The sequence below is a fragment of the Eutrema salsugineum genome, unplaced genomic scaffold, assembly GCF_000478725.1.
Source record: "Eutrema salsugineum unplaced genomic scaffold, Eutsalg1_0 scaffold_13, whole genome shotgun sequence".
Lineage (NCBI taxonomy): Eukaryota > Viridiplantae > Streptophyta > Magnoliopsida > Brassicales > Brassicaceae > Eutrema > Eutrema salsugineum.
The window spans coordinates 6845650-6861640 of record NW_006256885.1 but is presented as its reverse complement, the minus strand read 5'-3'; the positions used below and the strand labels follow the sequence as shown (position 1 = coordinate 6861640).

At 36.0% G+C, this 15991-nt stretch overlaps 4 protein-coding genes across 8 annotated transcripts; all 4 read left to right on the top strand.

Annotated features, from left to right (window-relative positions):
• Positions 1-245: 245 nt before the first annotated feature.
• Positions 246-2735, top strand: LOC18024742 (probable ADP-ribosylation factor GTPase-activating protein AGD11). Of its 5 annotated transcripts, none has more exons than XM_024159433.1 (10): positions 246-487; positions 606-754; positions 879-926; positions 1041-1125; positions 1206-1281; positions 1363-1526; positions 1597-1804; positions 1890-2006; positions 2104-2199; positions 2355-2735. In XM_024159433.1, exons 2-10 carry the CDS (start codon positions 652-654, stop codon positions 2634-2636), a joined length of 1179 nt encoding a protein of 392 aa, XP_024015201.1. In that variant the 5' UTR covers positions 246-487; positions 606-651; the 3' UTR covers positions 2637-2735. The 5 variants fall into 5 exon arrangements, with proteins under 5 accessions (XP_024015201.1, XP_024015199.1, XP_024015200.1 ...); XM_024159431.1 differs by having other exon boundaries at positions 843-926; XM_024159432.1 differs by having other exon boundaries at positions 572-754.
• A 649-nt stretch (positions 2736-3384) lies between these two features.
• Positions 3385-5909, top strand: LOC18024741 (rhomboid-like protein 19). The gene is made up of 8 exons (XM_006407715.2): positions 3385-3530; positions 3658-3782; positions 4090-4150; positions 4233-4399; positions 4637-4742; positions 4859-5061; positions 5144-5296; positions 5644-5909. Exons 1-8 carry the CDS (start codon positions 3519-3521, stop codon positions 5744-5746), a joined length of 930 nt encoding a protein of 309 aa, XP_006407778.1. The 5' UTR covers positions 3385-3518; the 3' UTR covers positions 5747-5909.
• Positions 5910-6682: 773 nt separating this feature from the next.
• LOC18024740 (phosphatidylinositol 4-phosphate 5-kinase 6) lies at positions 6683-9909 on the top strand. Its single transcript, XM_024159607.1, has 9 exons — positions 6683-7134; positions 7228-7984; positions 8071-8238; positions 8340-8505; positions 8604-8720; positions 8805-8998; positions 9076-9209; positions 9294-9363; positions 9460-9909. The coding sequence occupies exons 1-9, from the start codon at positions 6864-6866 to the stop codon at positions 9746-9748; spliced, it is 2166 nt and encodes a 721-aa protein (XP_024015375.1). The 5' UTR covers positions 6683-6863; the 3' UTR covers positions 9749-9909.
• Positions 9910-12822: 2913 nt separating this feature from the next.
• On the top strand, positions 12823-15930 carry LOC18024739 (polygalacturonase QRT2). Its single transcript, XM_006407713.2, has 9 exons — positions 12823-13141; positions 13238-13372; positions 13468-13632; positions 13736-13756; positions 13890-14097; positions 14428-14509; positions 15055-15163; positions 15292-15408; positions 15493-15930. The coding sequence occupies exons 1-9, from the start codon at positions 12887-12889 to the stop codon at positions 15712-15714; spliced, it is 1314 nt and encodes a 437-aa protein (XP_006407776.1). The 5' UTR covers positions 12823-12886; the 3' UTR covers positions 15715-15930.
• The last annotated feature ends 61 nt before the right edge of the window (positions 15931-15991 follow it).

The window sequence follows — 15991 nt, the reverse complement described above, 5'->3', positions numbered from 1 at the left end:
GTTGTGTGTAGTATAGTTTTTATCATTGAACTTGTGCGCTTCTAAATAAAGAGATTTGTAAGGTTGTTTTTGCTAAAACTGATTGATTTTGCTAAAACTAAAACTAATTAGAAATCAAGAAGGAAGTAGTAATAAAATGTTGTAATAATTGTTTTGTGACGTGTCAATTACAACATTTGACAAAAGATTGAAAAATCCTCTTGGTGTTGTTTCTCCTCTCATCTCATCTCTGGCCGACAAATAAAACAAAAACACACCTAATCATAGCTTCTCCATCTCCTTTGTCTGCAGGATGATGCATTTTCTCAGACAATTTTCCTCCAAAATCCTTTCGTAATTTTCTTCGTTTAGGTTTTACCCTCCTCGGTTGGTTATACCAAAAATAAAAAAATTCAACTGATCTCTAGAGTTTTTAGGTTCTTGCAAGAAATTGAATTTTGAAGAGGCTTTGTTGGGTTTGGATTTCCATATCCGCTCCTTGTTTACGGTATTCTCGATGAATCATTGAAGGTTCTCATTGGTGCAATCGAGTTGATTCTTTTCTGTTTTTTGTTTTTCTTTCTAAATTCAGATTCTCGTTGTTTAAAAATGCAATGGCTCTTCAGGAGATGTCGTGATTTTGGGAAAAAACTTTCGGACAATCCTGTTTGAATGTCCCATCTTTTTTCTCAACATTCGCGTCTTCTCATTGCCTCGGCTCTAGTTTTCGAAATGTCTCTTGGCCAAGAAAATGTCGATCCTGTCGAAGTTTCTGGTAATCCAACACAATCCTTTTTAATTTCTCCCAAAATTTCCATTTACTATGAAAAAGGGTTGCAAAAATTGCTGGCTTTTGTTCTTAGGGTCGCATGCTTGCTTATATGACCTTTTACGTTCAGAGACACCAAAAGGGACTCCTCAAAAAGATTTGCAGACATCTTCTTCTGGTAATCTAAACTTTTTCTAGTTATTGATGGAGATTATTTTCTACAACATTCTTACAGATTATGCTAGTGTTAGTTGGAAACAATGTCATGTCCTGCTTCTGACATTATTTTCAGATCCCCGAGATCGGTTGGAGAAGCTGCTGAAGCAACCTGGTAATAAGTATTGTGCTGACTGTGGATCTCCCGAACCGAAATGGGTGTAAGTTGATTGATATACATGGTGTTTTGCTTTATTCATTTCTGTTGATGGATTGATTGTTTAGATTTGTTGTTGTATAGATCCTTAAGTCTCGGTGTATTTATCTGCATAAAGTGTTCTGGTGTACACAGAAGTCTTGGAGTCCATATATCAAAGGTAGTTTTCTTTCTCATTCACAATCTGACTTCTCTCTGTTTAGAGCCTTTGGATCGATTCTTGATTGGCTGTTAATCACAGGTTCTATCAGTAAAGCTAGACGAATGGACAGATGATCAAGTTGACACGCTCGTAGGGTACGGTGGAAATACTGCAGTAAACCAGAGATTTGAAGCCTGCAACATCGACCAGTCAAAGAAACCCAAACCAGATTCCACTAATGAGGAACGCAATGATTTCATCAGGTGACTTTCTGACTTAACAAGTTGCTATAGCGTCAAGTATGTATAATCATCTCATTTTTTAAAACTTCAGGAAAAAATATGAGCAGCACCAGTTTATGGATCCAAAAGATGGTGCTTTGTGCCCTTATCAGCAGCAGGCTAGCAGAGTAAATAATTCACCACCGTCTTTATGTTCTGCTAGCCACCGTTCTACAAAAAACCGTATTGGTCATGCATTTAGGAATAGCTGGGGAAGAAGAGAATCTGATCACAAAGGACCAAAGAAGAGCAACTCCCTGGTAACAACCAATGTACATACATACATACACACATGTTGGGATAATAAATGTGGCTAATGTTTAATTATTTGTGGGTGTTTTATAGGCAGGTATGGTTGAGTTTGTGGGATTAATTAAGGTTAATGTGGTTAAAGGAACCAATCTTGCGGTTCGAGACGTGATGACCAGCGATCCTTATGTTATCCTTTCTCTTGGCCAACAAGTGAGCTTTCTACAAAATCTATCTAGACTTGTATGACTTAAAACTTTAATCTCATGTAAACTAAATCGAGTTTTTTTCTATGTTTATGTTATTGAAGTCGGTAAAAACACGGGTAATAAAGAACAACTTGAATCCAGTTTGGAACGAGACGCTGATGCTTTCAATACCTGAGCAGATGCCTCCTCTCAAAGTGGTAAGTGCAGATGTTATTTTCTCATGTCTCTTGAAAACAGAGTAAAAAAAAAGAGAGCTTTATACTTAGTAACTTAAGAGTTAAAACTAAGCTAATAACTTGGGTGTAAACTACTACACCAAGCTATAACAAACTCTCAACATGTAAATTTTCAGCTAGTGTACGACAAGGATACATTCTCGACAGATGATTTCATGGGAGAGGCAGAGATAGACATACAACCGTTGGTGGGGGCAGCAAAAGCTTACGAGACATCGAGCATACAAGAACCGATGCAGCTGGGGAGTTGGGTCGCGAGCAAAGAGAACACATTGGTGAGTGATGGCATAATCTCACTTGAAGAAGGGAAAGTGAAACAAGACATTTCACTTAGGCTTCAAAAAGTCGAGAGAGGTGTTCTTGAGATCCAGCTTGAATGTCTTCCTCTCACTCAATGATAAATACTTTCCTTTCTCCCCTTCTTTTCTTTTCTTTATGTTGTTTTTTATTAATAGTGAAGAGATGCTACTTTCTTCTTGATCCACCTCATAACCTATGTAAAAAAAACCCCCATGATTTCATTGATGATTCTTCAGAAACAACCCTTATCCAAACCTCTCGCATAATTATACTTAAATTTTTATTTTTGGGAACGTCCAAATTCCAATTTCCAAACATACGTAGAACACTATGCAACGTTTATATATTGTTATTTTTCACAATAATATGTTAAACAATATCAATTATATATGTATCATATACTTTGTTACAACTGAAAAAAAGGCATCAAAATAACACACTACGTTCATCACCGTAACAGGGGTAAACACAAATGATTATAGCTCGTTAATGACCGCAATTAAATTACACCTTATTTTTCTCATGCTATTTTTCTCTATTAAAAAGACTTTTCTTGTTTCTCTGATGAAATCTCGTGTTATTGGCACTACTTTATGCACAAATTGTTGATCCACAAACCATAATCGTTTTGGCAACTTCATGAAGCAAACATATAAAACCTAGAATACATAGATCTACTATGAAAAATGGTTAAAAAAAATAAGTAGCAAAATTAGCATGAAATAACTGGGATAATTACTCTTTAATGTTGAAAATAATTGAGTGCGTGTTTTTTCTTTTTTTTTGGGTTGTAAACTTGTAATGGGTCCTTGGACTCAACAGTCGAGTAACACGTTTAGTATAAGGGATTATTATACAGGGATCAGTTTTGATTTCCAATTGTGGGAGAAAAGAGAAAATAATCTCCGGTTTCAGCTGCGTCGACGAGATCTGTCGTCAGGATCTCAGATTTGTTACACTCTCGCTCATAATCCGGCGACATGAGTTCTCCGGTACGGAATATATATTATAGCAGATCTACGAGATTTGGTCTGACATGCTTTTGATATTTCGCGTCGTTTACTTTCTTCATCGAATCGTCGTCTCTGATCTATGAATCTACTTTTGACATTGATTCAGGGAACGAGTATGTTCACCAATTTCACCAAGCTCTGCAAAGGACTTGCTCTGGTGCTTGTCGTGGGTCACGTCGTAGTTCAGTTCATTCCCGCTACCGTCACATACCTTGCGCTGATTCCTGCGAGGTACTTCGTCTTCTCTACTTCTTAATCCGCTTGATTTCGCGTGCTCTAAACTAATTGCTAGTTCACGGGTTGGAGTAAATTAGGCTTCCTGTATGCTAAATCAGTACGAAATTATATTACCTGGGATGCGAATTTGATGCTCGCATGGAAAATTACCTGATTGTTCTTCGAATTCCGTCGAAACTAATGTGATGCTCCGTGCTCAGTGTATTCAGAATGACTCCCTCGATAACAGATATCAATTCTCTAATTTGGGCTTGACCTGTTAACACGGTGGTACAATTTTTGTGATTTCTCTTCCTTATAGGACCATTCCTTTTGCCTGGAATCTGATAACAAGCGGCTACTTTGAACTGTCAGTACATGGGGTATGTTCAAGTTGTTCCTATCCAATCCACATTTCTGATACCTAGTTCTTAGATACACGAGTGACTGTTTGCGATGTTGCAGGTTGTCTTCAGCACAGTTTCTCTCCTCTTTATGGGAAAGTTCCTGGAACCTGTCTGGGGTTCCAAGGAGTTCCTTAAGTTCATCTTTGTGGTGAACTTTCTTACCTATCTCTGTGTTTTTGTTACAGCCATTGCTTTATACTACATAACGAGGCTGGAAATCTACCTGTAAGTACTCTTACCACCCTTTAACAGATTAAGTTCCTGCTTGTTTATTTTTTCATCTCACTTAAATATGAAGGGATGTCAAGCTGTAATTATAACTTTGCTTCCCCTGCTCGGTTTTGGTCAATCTTTACCACCGTATATGATAATCCCTCTCTGTAATATTTTATTTCATTAAGCTTCAGAAGAATTGTACATCCTCCTGGAAGCTTAACCTTTTCTCTGTTTTCTCCTGGCTAGATATATGCCCTTTGCAGGTTTTCATGGTGTTTTGGCAGGCCTTCTTGTCGGGATAAAGCAGATAATACCTGACCAGGAGGTCCTGCTGTTAAAGATAAAAGCAAAGGTAATCTTTTACTTTCTTGTAAGAAATGGTAAAGGCTTTGACATTCTCTTACTTTAACTTTGGCTATTCGAAGAAGTTCTCACATCCTATTTCTTGCCTCTGGTTTCTGTGTGCAGTGGTTGCCCTCTATTATGCTAGTTTTGTCCATAGCCTCAAGCTTCTTCACAGTAAATTCAGCAGCATATCTTCCCACTTTGATATTTGGTACATATATGGGCTGGTTATACCTCAGATACTTCCAGAGGAGGCCAGAAACAAAGCTCAGAGGTGATCCGAGTGATGACTTTGCCTTCTCTACTATCTTTCCTGAATTCCTCAGGTGAAAGAATATGTCTCCATCTCTTAACTAAATTTTCAAGTTTGCCCAAAAATTAATTCTTTCATATTCTCTTTAAATGCAGACCGATAATAGATCCTATAGCCTCAATCTTTCATCGGATGCTTTGTGGACGATCAAATGCCACCAGCGAAGCCCATGGTTATTCTACCAGCGGTTATTCTACCAGCGGTGCTCCATTACCGGGTTCTGACTCTGCTGAAGCTTCCAGGAGGAGGTACAATTCTTTTCTTTTACTCTCTTTACTGCTCCACTTCAATGGTGGCTTGGATGCAATCCCCAGCTATTTGGGTCCTAGGGCAGCAGATCATCTCTTTGAACATTAGTAAAGACCTTTTTGAGCTAGACATTGTTGAAACAGAATCTAGGAAATGGTTGATGCAAACCGAGGTGAGGTAATGAATGATCCTATTCATTCAATTCTAAGAAGAAATAGTACTGGCTTGTCATGACTAATGCTAATATGCAAAGACTTAGCCTAGCTTGTATCAAACCAAGTTCTGAGAAAACTATTTTCTGATTCTCAAGAAGAAAATCGACCTGTCCAAAAACTTGTTGTTGCAGAGAAAGAGGAGCAAGGGCTCTAGAGGAGAGACTTGCAACGGAAAGGTTGGTTCCTCCAAGGAACAAAGATGAGTTGCAGAGTGATGCTTTGGATAGCGTTTAAGTGGAGATTGCAACTAACTTTTTGAAGATGCTGTGTGGGTTCTTACTTGTTTTTTATTTTTTTTATTCTATGTTATGAAATATTGACTTCATACAGAATCAATCAGCTTCTCCGTAAATTCGATGACAGCTCGGAAAAGTAGCGAATTTTTCATTGGACAAACCAGTTAGAAACAATTTCCTTGGACGAGAGAATATAAATTTATACGGTTTCACTTCTCCAAACTTGTTATTTTTGTGTCAAAGAGTCACGATCGACCACTCTAGTCTAAAACACACAAAATGTTTGTTTTCTGTCAATTTGATTAACATTAATTTTTTTTCACTTTCCAGAAAAGTCGATAAGTCTCTGTAAACACTTACGATTGTATGCTTGTAAATGAATGACTTTAACATAATTATCTGACAACAATATATCGAACAAAACTTATTAAAGTGAGATGACCGAGATTATCATAGCAGAGGACAAAAATTTGAATAAAAAAGACCTACAATATTTAAGAAAAGAAAAGAGAAAAGGAGATAAAACGAAAAAAGGGAAAAAGATAAAACAAAAAAGAAAAACAGAAAAGAAAAAAAGAAAAAGGGAATGACGTCAGCATTGACAAGGTAACCACGTCGCATATTGAGAGTCCCTCCAGATGTCTGGTTTGGTAGGCGCTTTAGGAATCAAACGCGGAGCTCCAATAACAATGGCCATTACCAAACTCTTCATTTTCTTCTCTATCAAAGAATTCTCAATCAATTCAACAACACACACACACAAACAGACATTCCTCCATTTTTTTCCTTTTTTCGTTTTCGATAACTTCGTCTCTTTCCTTCTTTCTGTTGCTCTTCGTTTCTTACACCAATCAAAAAACATCTCATTTCTCTCTCCCTCTCTATGTTCTCGTCGTCCTCAGCATTTTCCTCCATTGAAATCCGATAAATTCTGAACAAGACCCAGATCCTCCCATCTCCGAGACTCCTGCAAATGCGGCTTGGCGATCTAGGTATGGAGGAACGAATGAGAAAAACCAAGACTCGAAGAAGAAATATGTGAAAAAAGACAACAACAACAACAACAACAAAAAGAGTGAAATTTTCGAACAAGGAAATCAAACGAATAGAGAGAAATGTCGGTAGCACACGCAGACGACGCCGACGATTACAGCCGACCAACGGGAGAGAGTTACCACGCGGAGAAAGCATTGCCGAGTGGAGATTTCTACACAGGACAATGGCGAGACAACCTCCCACACGGACATGGCAAATACCTCTGGACCGATGGTTGTATGTATGTCGGAGATTGGCACAGAGGCAAAACCATGGGCAAAGGTCGTTTCAGTTGGCCCAGTGGTGCCACCTACGAAGGCGATTTCAAAAACGGTTACATGGACGGCAAAGGTACACACTTTACACAAAAATTTCCCATTTTTCTCATTCATTTTTCTTCTTCTCCTCTCTGAATCGAATCCTTGTTTTTGGTGGTGACAACAGGTACTTACATCGATTCCTCTGGAGACTTGTATAGAGGATCATGGGTTATGAATCTAAGACACGGGCAAGGCACGAAAAGCTACGTCAACGGAGATTGCTACGACGGAGAATGGAGGAGAGGTTTACAAGAAGGACACGGGAGGTACCAATGGAAGAACGAGAATCATTACATCGGTCAATGGAAGAACGGGACGATGAACGGTAACGGGACCATGATCTGGAGCAACGGAAACCGTTACGACGGATCTTGGGAAGACGGAGCTCCTAAAGGCAACGGAACTTTCCGATGGTCGGATGGGAGTTTCTACGTCGGAGTTTGGAGCAAAGATCCTAAAGAACAGAACGGGACTTATTACCCTTCGACGTCTTCAGGGAATTTCGATTGGCAACCACAACAAGTGTTCTATGTTGATTTGAGTGAATGCGTGGTTGCTACTTGTCAGAGAATCCCGGTTTTGCCTTCTCAGAAGATGCCGGTTTGGTACGGTTCTTCCGAGCAGAGTAGTAGTGGGAACAGGACCAAGAACAGCGGCAATGAGAGGCCGAGGAGGAGATCTGTTGACGGAAGAGTTAGTAATGGTGAAATGGAATTGAGAACTAATGGTTCTGGTTATCTTCAGTTAGATGATAATATTGCAGAGAGTAACAGATCATCATTAGGGCCTTTGAGAATACAGCCTGCTAAGAAACAAGGACAGACTATCTCTAAAGGACATAAGAATTATGAGCTCATGCTTAACTTGCAGCTCGGCATTAGGTACCGAGTTCTTTTCTTTTCGATTTAAAATTGCTTGTGTTTGCTTTCTTTGATGTTGATCAGTGTTTGTTGTTTGTTGTTGTAAGACATTCTGTTGGAAGACCAGCACCGGCTACATCTCTTGATTTGAAGGCTTCGGCTTTTGATCCAAAGGAAAAACTTTGGACGAAATTTCCATCTGAAGGATCTAAATACACTCCTCCACACCAGTCTTGTGAGTTTAAATGGAAGGATTATTGTCCTGTGGTTTTCAGGTTAGAATCTGTTTTCTTCTTTTTTTTGGTTGCTTCTTCGGTTTCTTTATCTTCTGTGTGTGTTATTTGGTATTGAGAAAACGGATGAAAATGTTGTATAGGACTCTGCGGAAACTGTTCAATGTGGATGCAGCAGATTATATGTTATCCATCTGTGGAAACGATGCTCTTAGGGAGCTATCATCTCCAGGGAAAAGTGGAAGCTTTTTCTACTTGACCAACGATGACCGTTACATGATCAAGACGATGAAGAAGGCAGAAACAAAAGTAAGCATCATAACAATTATTATTAAGAGCTGTATAAAACCCCTTATTCAAGTGTATCAAGATTTTCACTCACTTGTTTTTTTTTCCCCTTGAAACAGGTTCTTATAAGGATGCTTCCAGCTTACTACAATCATGTAAGGGCATGTGAACACACTCTTGTTACCAAATTTTTCGGTCTTCACTGCGTGAAATTGACTGGCACTGCACAGAAAAAGGTCAACAACCATTTTAGTGCCTCTGTATTATTGTTACCATTTTCAAATTTGGATGTGCTGATGGAAGAATACTTGCACCTGCAGGTTCGGTTTGTGATCATGGGGAATCTATTCTGTACTGGTTACTCCATCCATAGGCGGTTTGACCTGAAAGGATCCTCTCATGGCCGTCTTACCACTAAACCAGAGTCTGAAATCGATCCAAACACAACGCTTAAAGATCTTGATCTTAACTTCGTATTCCGATTGCAGAAGAACTGGTTCCAAGAATTCTGCAGGTGATTGATAATAAATAACTCTTGTTATGTATCTCTCGTTTCACTTCTTTAACTAGTAAAGCCAAATTCGAGTGTAGGCAAGTGGACAGAGACTGTGAATTCCTTGAACAAGAGAGAATCATGGATTATAGTCTCTTAGTTGGTCTTCACTTTCGAGAAGCTACATTCAAGGATTCTGCTACTCCTCCTTCCGGTGCTCGAACCCCAACAGGTAAAATCTTTGTCAAACTTAATATTCTCACTTTCCATCTTAAAGATTTAGTTTAAGGCAATTTCTTCAATCATATTTGTGCAGGAAATTCTGATAGTGGAAACACTCGTCTCTCCCGAGCAGAAATGGACCGGTTTCTTCTTGATGCCAGCAAGTAAAGAACCAAAACCCCACCAATGGTTATTACCGGAATGTTAAGTATAAATGGGTATTATATAATACAATTGTGGTTCTTAAATGATTTTTGCAGGTTAGCATCCATGAAACTGGGTATAAACATGCCTGCAAGAGTTGAAAGAACAGTGAGAAGAAGTGACTGTGAGAATCAGCTTGTTGGGGAACCAACTGGTGAATTTTACGATGTGATTCTCTTCTTTGGTGTCATAGACATTCTACAAGACTATGATATAAGCAAGAAGCTTGAACATGCATACAAATCAATGCAGTATGATCCAACCTCGATCTCAGCCGTTGATCCAAAGCAATACTCTCGACGTTTTAGGGATTTCATCTTCAGGATCTTCGTTGAAGACACTTGAGACCAAATCCATCTAACTTGCCACGCCCAAGGCCCAACAAAAGTTGAGGTTTTTTGTTAGAGTTTTCGTTCCACATATAGAAGTATTTGTAAATTTTACTATTTAACTAAAATCTTTTCAAGTAGAGAAAAAATTATTCTTTTGTAACTAAAGTTCAATACTCTGCCTTTTTTCCTTTTTGATACTCTTTGTACTGCGTTTCTCTAAACGTGAAAGAAAGGATGTGTACAGATGTTGACTTGTATTTCTTATTAACAACATATTCTTTATATTTTAATAACCATATGTAGAACACTACAGTACATGTTTCTATTTTTTTCCATTTATTTAATTAGACGTGGTTATTTCCGTTTTTCAAACTGATTTTTTATACGTGAACAAGTTGACTATGCGAGGTTTCTGGTGATACGCATACTCGACAGGCCTCAAAGTCAACGCTAATGGTTTTCGAATCAATAAATCAATTGTTTTACATAGGATTTGATTCTTGGTTTAAATTGGACTTCGCTGTTCACAAAAAAAAAGGTTTAAATTGGACTTCTATAGTTTTATTTCTTCCTTTTTCTGGGATTTCCAAACTTCGCTCTTCTTTTTTTTTGGATGGGCTTCTTGATTCTGTGATGATATATACAAGAAATAGAACAACGCAATAGATGCATACTTTACATAAAAAAAAAAAACAGGAAATAAATTCAATGTATTAGGTCAATCTTTGCCATAACACGTATGGAACCGACACATCATTAAAAAGATCTGTTTTATTTGTTAATTTCCAGATAAATATGGCTTGTAACCTTTTTTTTTAAGAGTTTTTGTTATTTATAAATGTTTTCAAGGCGCTTGAGCAAACATTTCAAAATCCGGAGGCATATCATCTAGTCTACAACATATGATCATATACTTTATGAGAATATATAGCGAAATACCCTAGAATATATAGATCAGTGTCGTTATTTCTCCTTTTGATTAGTATTATATATCACCTAACGCAAACAAAGAGTAGAGTAAAAAGTAATGTCACACACGCAAAATATCATTCCAGTGCAACAATTTAAACCTTCTCTAACTTAACCTTTGACATATTTTACCAATTATCCCTCTTCCCTCTTTTTTTTTTTTTTCTGTTAGCTCTGCCTACTTTGACTGTATGTTGATTCTTACTACGTACCAAAACAACATGTTACCTTTATCTTTATTAGAATGCCTATCATATTTCTTGGGTTTAACATAAATCATATACAATCTAGGTCATCAAAAAAGGCACATGTTACAATTAACTCCGATGATTTCTCAATCTAATTAATCTTCCTTTTTTTTTTGCTATTTCTTCTAATTTTTGTTTGCAATATAACTACTGTACGTAGTTGGAATTCTTTCCGTTTCTAAGCTATCCTCGAGGACATTACTTTTCCACTGTAGATTATACCGAAAAACAGATGTAAACGAAGATTTGATTTCTTACTGAACCACACAAGTACTTTGACTACAATATAATACAACAATATTGAAGTGAAAAAGATCCAAGTATAAATGGGTTAAATTCTAATTGGCTACGAATTTTGGGCTTCAAATTATCCGAGACGACGAAAATAAATAAGTATGAAAAGGTTAAAGCTTGGATTGAAGAAATAACTAACAAAGTTGAAGTTAAAGCTTTAACTAACGAAGTCGGAGTGAAATCTTTAACCAACAAAACTGCTTTTACTTGGAGTCTTAGACTTATATTTCAGTTATTTGCAGATAACCTAATTCAAAGGCAAAGTCAATACTTACTTCTTTGTTTAGGCCGAGATTAGCTCTTCCATTTTCGGTTTTTATTTTTATTTTTATTTTTCTTTTTAAAATAAAGCCCTTTAATTTTTTTTTCTTACCCATGAATTTTGGGAGATGACCAGATTTTTCAAATTGTTAGCCAGTCTTTTCCCATTACGTAAGAAATTTATGAGTTTTTACATAAAAAATTGCAGACGATAAAGAAAATGTATAATAGGTTGTAATTTTGTTTAGTTTTTTTTTTTTAATCTCAGTTTATCTCAAACTACCACATTAACAGCTTACTTCCACCAATTCTAAAATCATATACAATATTATAACTTTTTTAACTGCAGTTTACACATGCATATTATATTTTGCAGATTTGAACCACTACAATGACAAAGCAACTTCACTACTACAAACCAGTAAATTAAAAATTCGGTCAATATATTAATCTTTATGAATCATAGCTACATATTAACAAACAGTTAAAATAATTAAATAAAACTAAATATAAATTGAAAGCTACAACATGATTAGTTTAATTAAACCCCAAACAAAAACCTACGAGCTAGCTGATCTTGTCATCAAATAGAGATCTGGAAATTCCAATAAGTTAAAACAAACCAAGATTTCAAAGTCTTGCCTTTAGACTTTAATTCAACAGCCAAACGGATCTAATCAACAAAATGGAGAACTCAATCCTAAAGACGTGCTATGAGGACGTAACTGAGGATACAACATGACGTCGTCAGAAATTTTTCAAGAAAACAATATCCATTTAATAACATGTTTTAAAGAAAAAAAATATTTATAAGAAATTAAACCATGTTTTAGAAAGATAAAACTTGAGCTTGATTAATAATTTTATCGTAAAAATGCAAAATTATCATTTTCTTTGCATAACTTTTATTTACGTTATAGTTTGTAATGTTTATGGATCGTTTATTTTATGTTTATTCAATTATTCTCTAACCGATGATAAAGCTGGGATGTTGGGATGGTTTTGGCTTATCTAAGCGGACAGTTTTTAGAGCATTAAATCAAATGTCTTTAAAGTATTTTCACACAAAAAACAGTTCTTTGAAGTGGCCTAATTTATAGTAATCAACTAAAATACATTTCATTGTGCAAATTGTTTGGAAACGATATGATCGTAGACTCGTAGTGAAAGTGAGGAATTATAACAAACATTTTCTTCTGAATTTATACGAGAAAAAAAAAAGAGATGGGCAACTCTGTGTCTCCCTCTCTCATCTCTATAAATATAAGCACTTTTGCATTCTCCATGACACATCACTCATTTCTTTCCTCGTCATTCTTTCTATGTCAAACCCAACATTAATCTAACTTCGTGAGAATCCACCCCAAAACAAAAAAAAAATGAATCAAGAGATCCTAATCTTATTAACAATTCTCTTAACGTCTCTTCGTTCCTGTTTCAGCAGCTACCCGTTTGATCATAGATATGATCCTTTCCTGTCTTCCGATATTTATCATGAAACCAATCATCTACATGGTGACATCACACGCACCCGCCACATGAAAAATCGCCATGGATATGCTCCTAGATCTTCTCCTCGAGCTTTTAACGTCAACACTTTCGGTGCTAAAGCCAACGGAAACGACGATTCTCAGGTATCCATATTAATTATCTCAATAGCAATATACTCATTTTTCTTTACAATAATTAATCAATGTAAATTAATGAAATATATATTGCTTGAGTCGTAGGCATTCATGAAAGCTTGGGAAGCAGCTTGTTCGTCAACCGGAACAGTTTACGTCGTGGTTCCAAAAAATAGAGCTTACATTCTTAAACCGGTTAAATTCTCCGGTCCATGTAAATCATCCCTGATTGTTTTCAAGGTATCATATATATACCAACGCATGCAAGTAGGGCTTAATTAATGTAGTGTTACAAATTATCTTATTTATTTATAATGAATGTGAATGTGAATTAGATTTACGGAAAGATAGAAGCATGGAGTGATCCATCAGACTACAAGGAACGTAGGCACTGGATTGTGTTCGAAACTGTCAATAACCTTCGTGTTGAAGGCGGTGGTCGCATCGACGGTAATGGAAATATTTGGTGGCCAAAATCTTGCAAAATCAACCCTCAACTTGTAAGTTATTCTTAATTTGGATATCATTGTCTTGAAAGAGACGTAAATTATAGAAACTGATTTTTAATTTAAATATTAAATACCATTTATTTTTGTTAAACAGCCATGCCTGGGAGCTCCAACGGTGAGAAACTCAAACGCCTTTACCTTGTTTTCGATTTTGATTTCAGTTCTGATTGGTACTTATATATATAAATAAAGATATATACTTATATGGGGCTTTAATTTTATAAAATGTCATGAATAAAATGGGGCAGGCGGTAACGTTTGTGGAGTGCAAGAACTTGATGGTAAGTAACATTAGGTTGGAAAACGCACAGCAAATGCATATGACGTTTCAAGATTGTGAAAACGTAAAGGCTTTGCGTCTTATGGTCACATCTCCGGGTGATAGTCCTAACACCGATGGCCTTCACGTTACCGGAACTCGCAATATCCTCATTCAAGACTCTATCATTCGTACTGGTAATTATCATTATTCAACTATTTAATTTTTATATTTTATATTGAAATGTTTTTGAACGTTTTCATTTTTATTATTAGTTTAATTTGCTTGAATTTGTTTTGACAAAACGGTACTTAATTAACGAGGACATTGAAAGATTAACCTTTTTTCATATCAAACTGTTTTAACACTCGAATTCCTTTTATTTATTTTTTAATATTTATTTCAAAAGAGAAAAGTATTTCAGTAATTCCCTATAGTGAAGGAAAACAAGTGAGCTATAATATTATCTGTTTATTTTCTTGTGGATAAGAAATAGTAATTTGTTGGGTTTGTTTTTGGTGATGAAGGCGATGATTGTATATCGATAGTGAGTGGGTCAGAGAATGTGAGAGCGACGGGCATTACATGCGGTCCGGGTCATGGAATCAGGTCTAACCATCTCTCTCCTTATTTTCACCTAAAGTTTTTGTTTTCATCTTATTTTAAGAAAATATACTACAACTGTGCAACAATATTATACTTGTCAAGTAACTGTTTTTCTTTGTTGGAAAGCTATCAACTAATTGTTATCAACTTGAAAATCAACTATTTTTTTTTTGTTTCAAAAAAAGAGATGCTAAAAATCAATGGATGCTGATTATACGAGTAAAGATTAATGCAATCTTTTAAAAATGGTGCTAGGCGCTCTAAACGCAAGCATATTACTCGTATCTAGATATCAATCTTTTCATGTCAGTCATATATGTAATCTGTTTTTAATTTAAATCAATATAAAAATTAAACCCTAACCGATAAATTTATAATTGGGTGCCTATCAAATCAATATACCTCAAAATCGAAGATGTTTTACCACTGATCATGAACGTATAGACATCCAGAATTATAAGAACATAAGGTAGAAACGATGTGTTGACTACGTAATATCTCAATATTGTCTGATTTTTGTTTTTGATTTTTTGTTATGTGACAAATAGCATTGGGAGTTTGGGAGAAGACAACTCAGAAGCATATGTTTCAAATGTGGTTGTCAACAAAGCTACTCTTATAGGAACCACTAATGGTGTGAGAATCAAGACTTGGCAGGTAAACCCCCAACATTCTATTGATTTATCATTATTATATTTTTTTTTCTATTTATAAAGCTAATTTTTGATGTAAAAATATAGAAAAAAATAATATTGTTACCATTATTAATGTATTCAAATGATCAGGGAGGACATGGAATGGCTAAGAACATCATATTCCAAGACATCATAATGAAAAACGTTACAAACCCAATAATCATCAACCAGGACTATTGTGATCGTGTTGAATCATGTCCCGAACAGGTTTGAACCAAATCAACGAATCTTTATAACACAATTAGAGTTATAATAATGATAATTATAAAAGTGAGATGGGTTACGTCGCAGAAATCGGCGGTACAAGTGAGCAATGTGCTGTACAAAAACATACAAGGGACGAGCTCAAGACCCGTAGCTGTGAAATTTGAGTGCAGCAAGAGCATTCCATGTCGAGGCATTTCAATGCAAAACGTTAGATTGGTCGACCAAACTCAACGAGACGTCTCCAAAGCTTCTTGCTCCAATGTGAAGTTGGACACTCGAGGACGTGTTTCTCCTCTTTGCACTTAAATAACTTTTGATCCCCAAGAAGAACATTGACCTCAGTCCTCTTTTCTCTCTATATTTTGTAGTTTGGTCTTGATTTGTGTATATATAGACCAGGTCTGAAGTATTAGCTAGTTGATCATGTTTGAAAAAGTTATGGAGATTTATTGATAAAGTGGAATTGTAAGGCTATAATTAGGGTATTTGATCGATTGATAGATGTATTTCCCTTCCTTTACTTTACTCATATATATATATATATATAAAAAATGTAATAACGATGATGTCTCAGCTATTCATT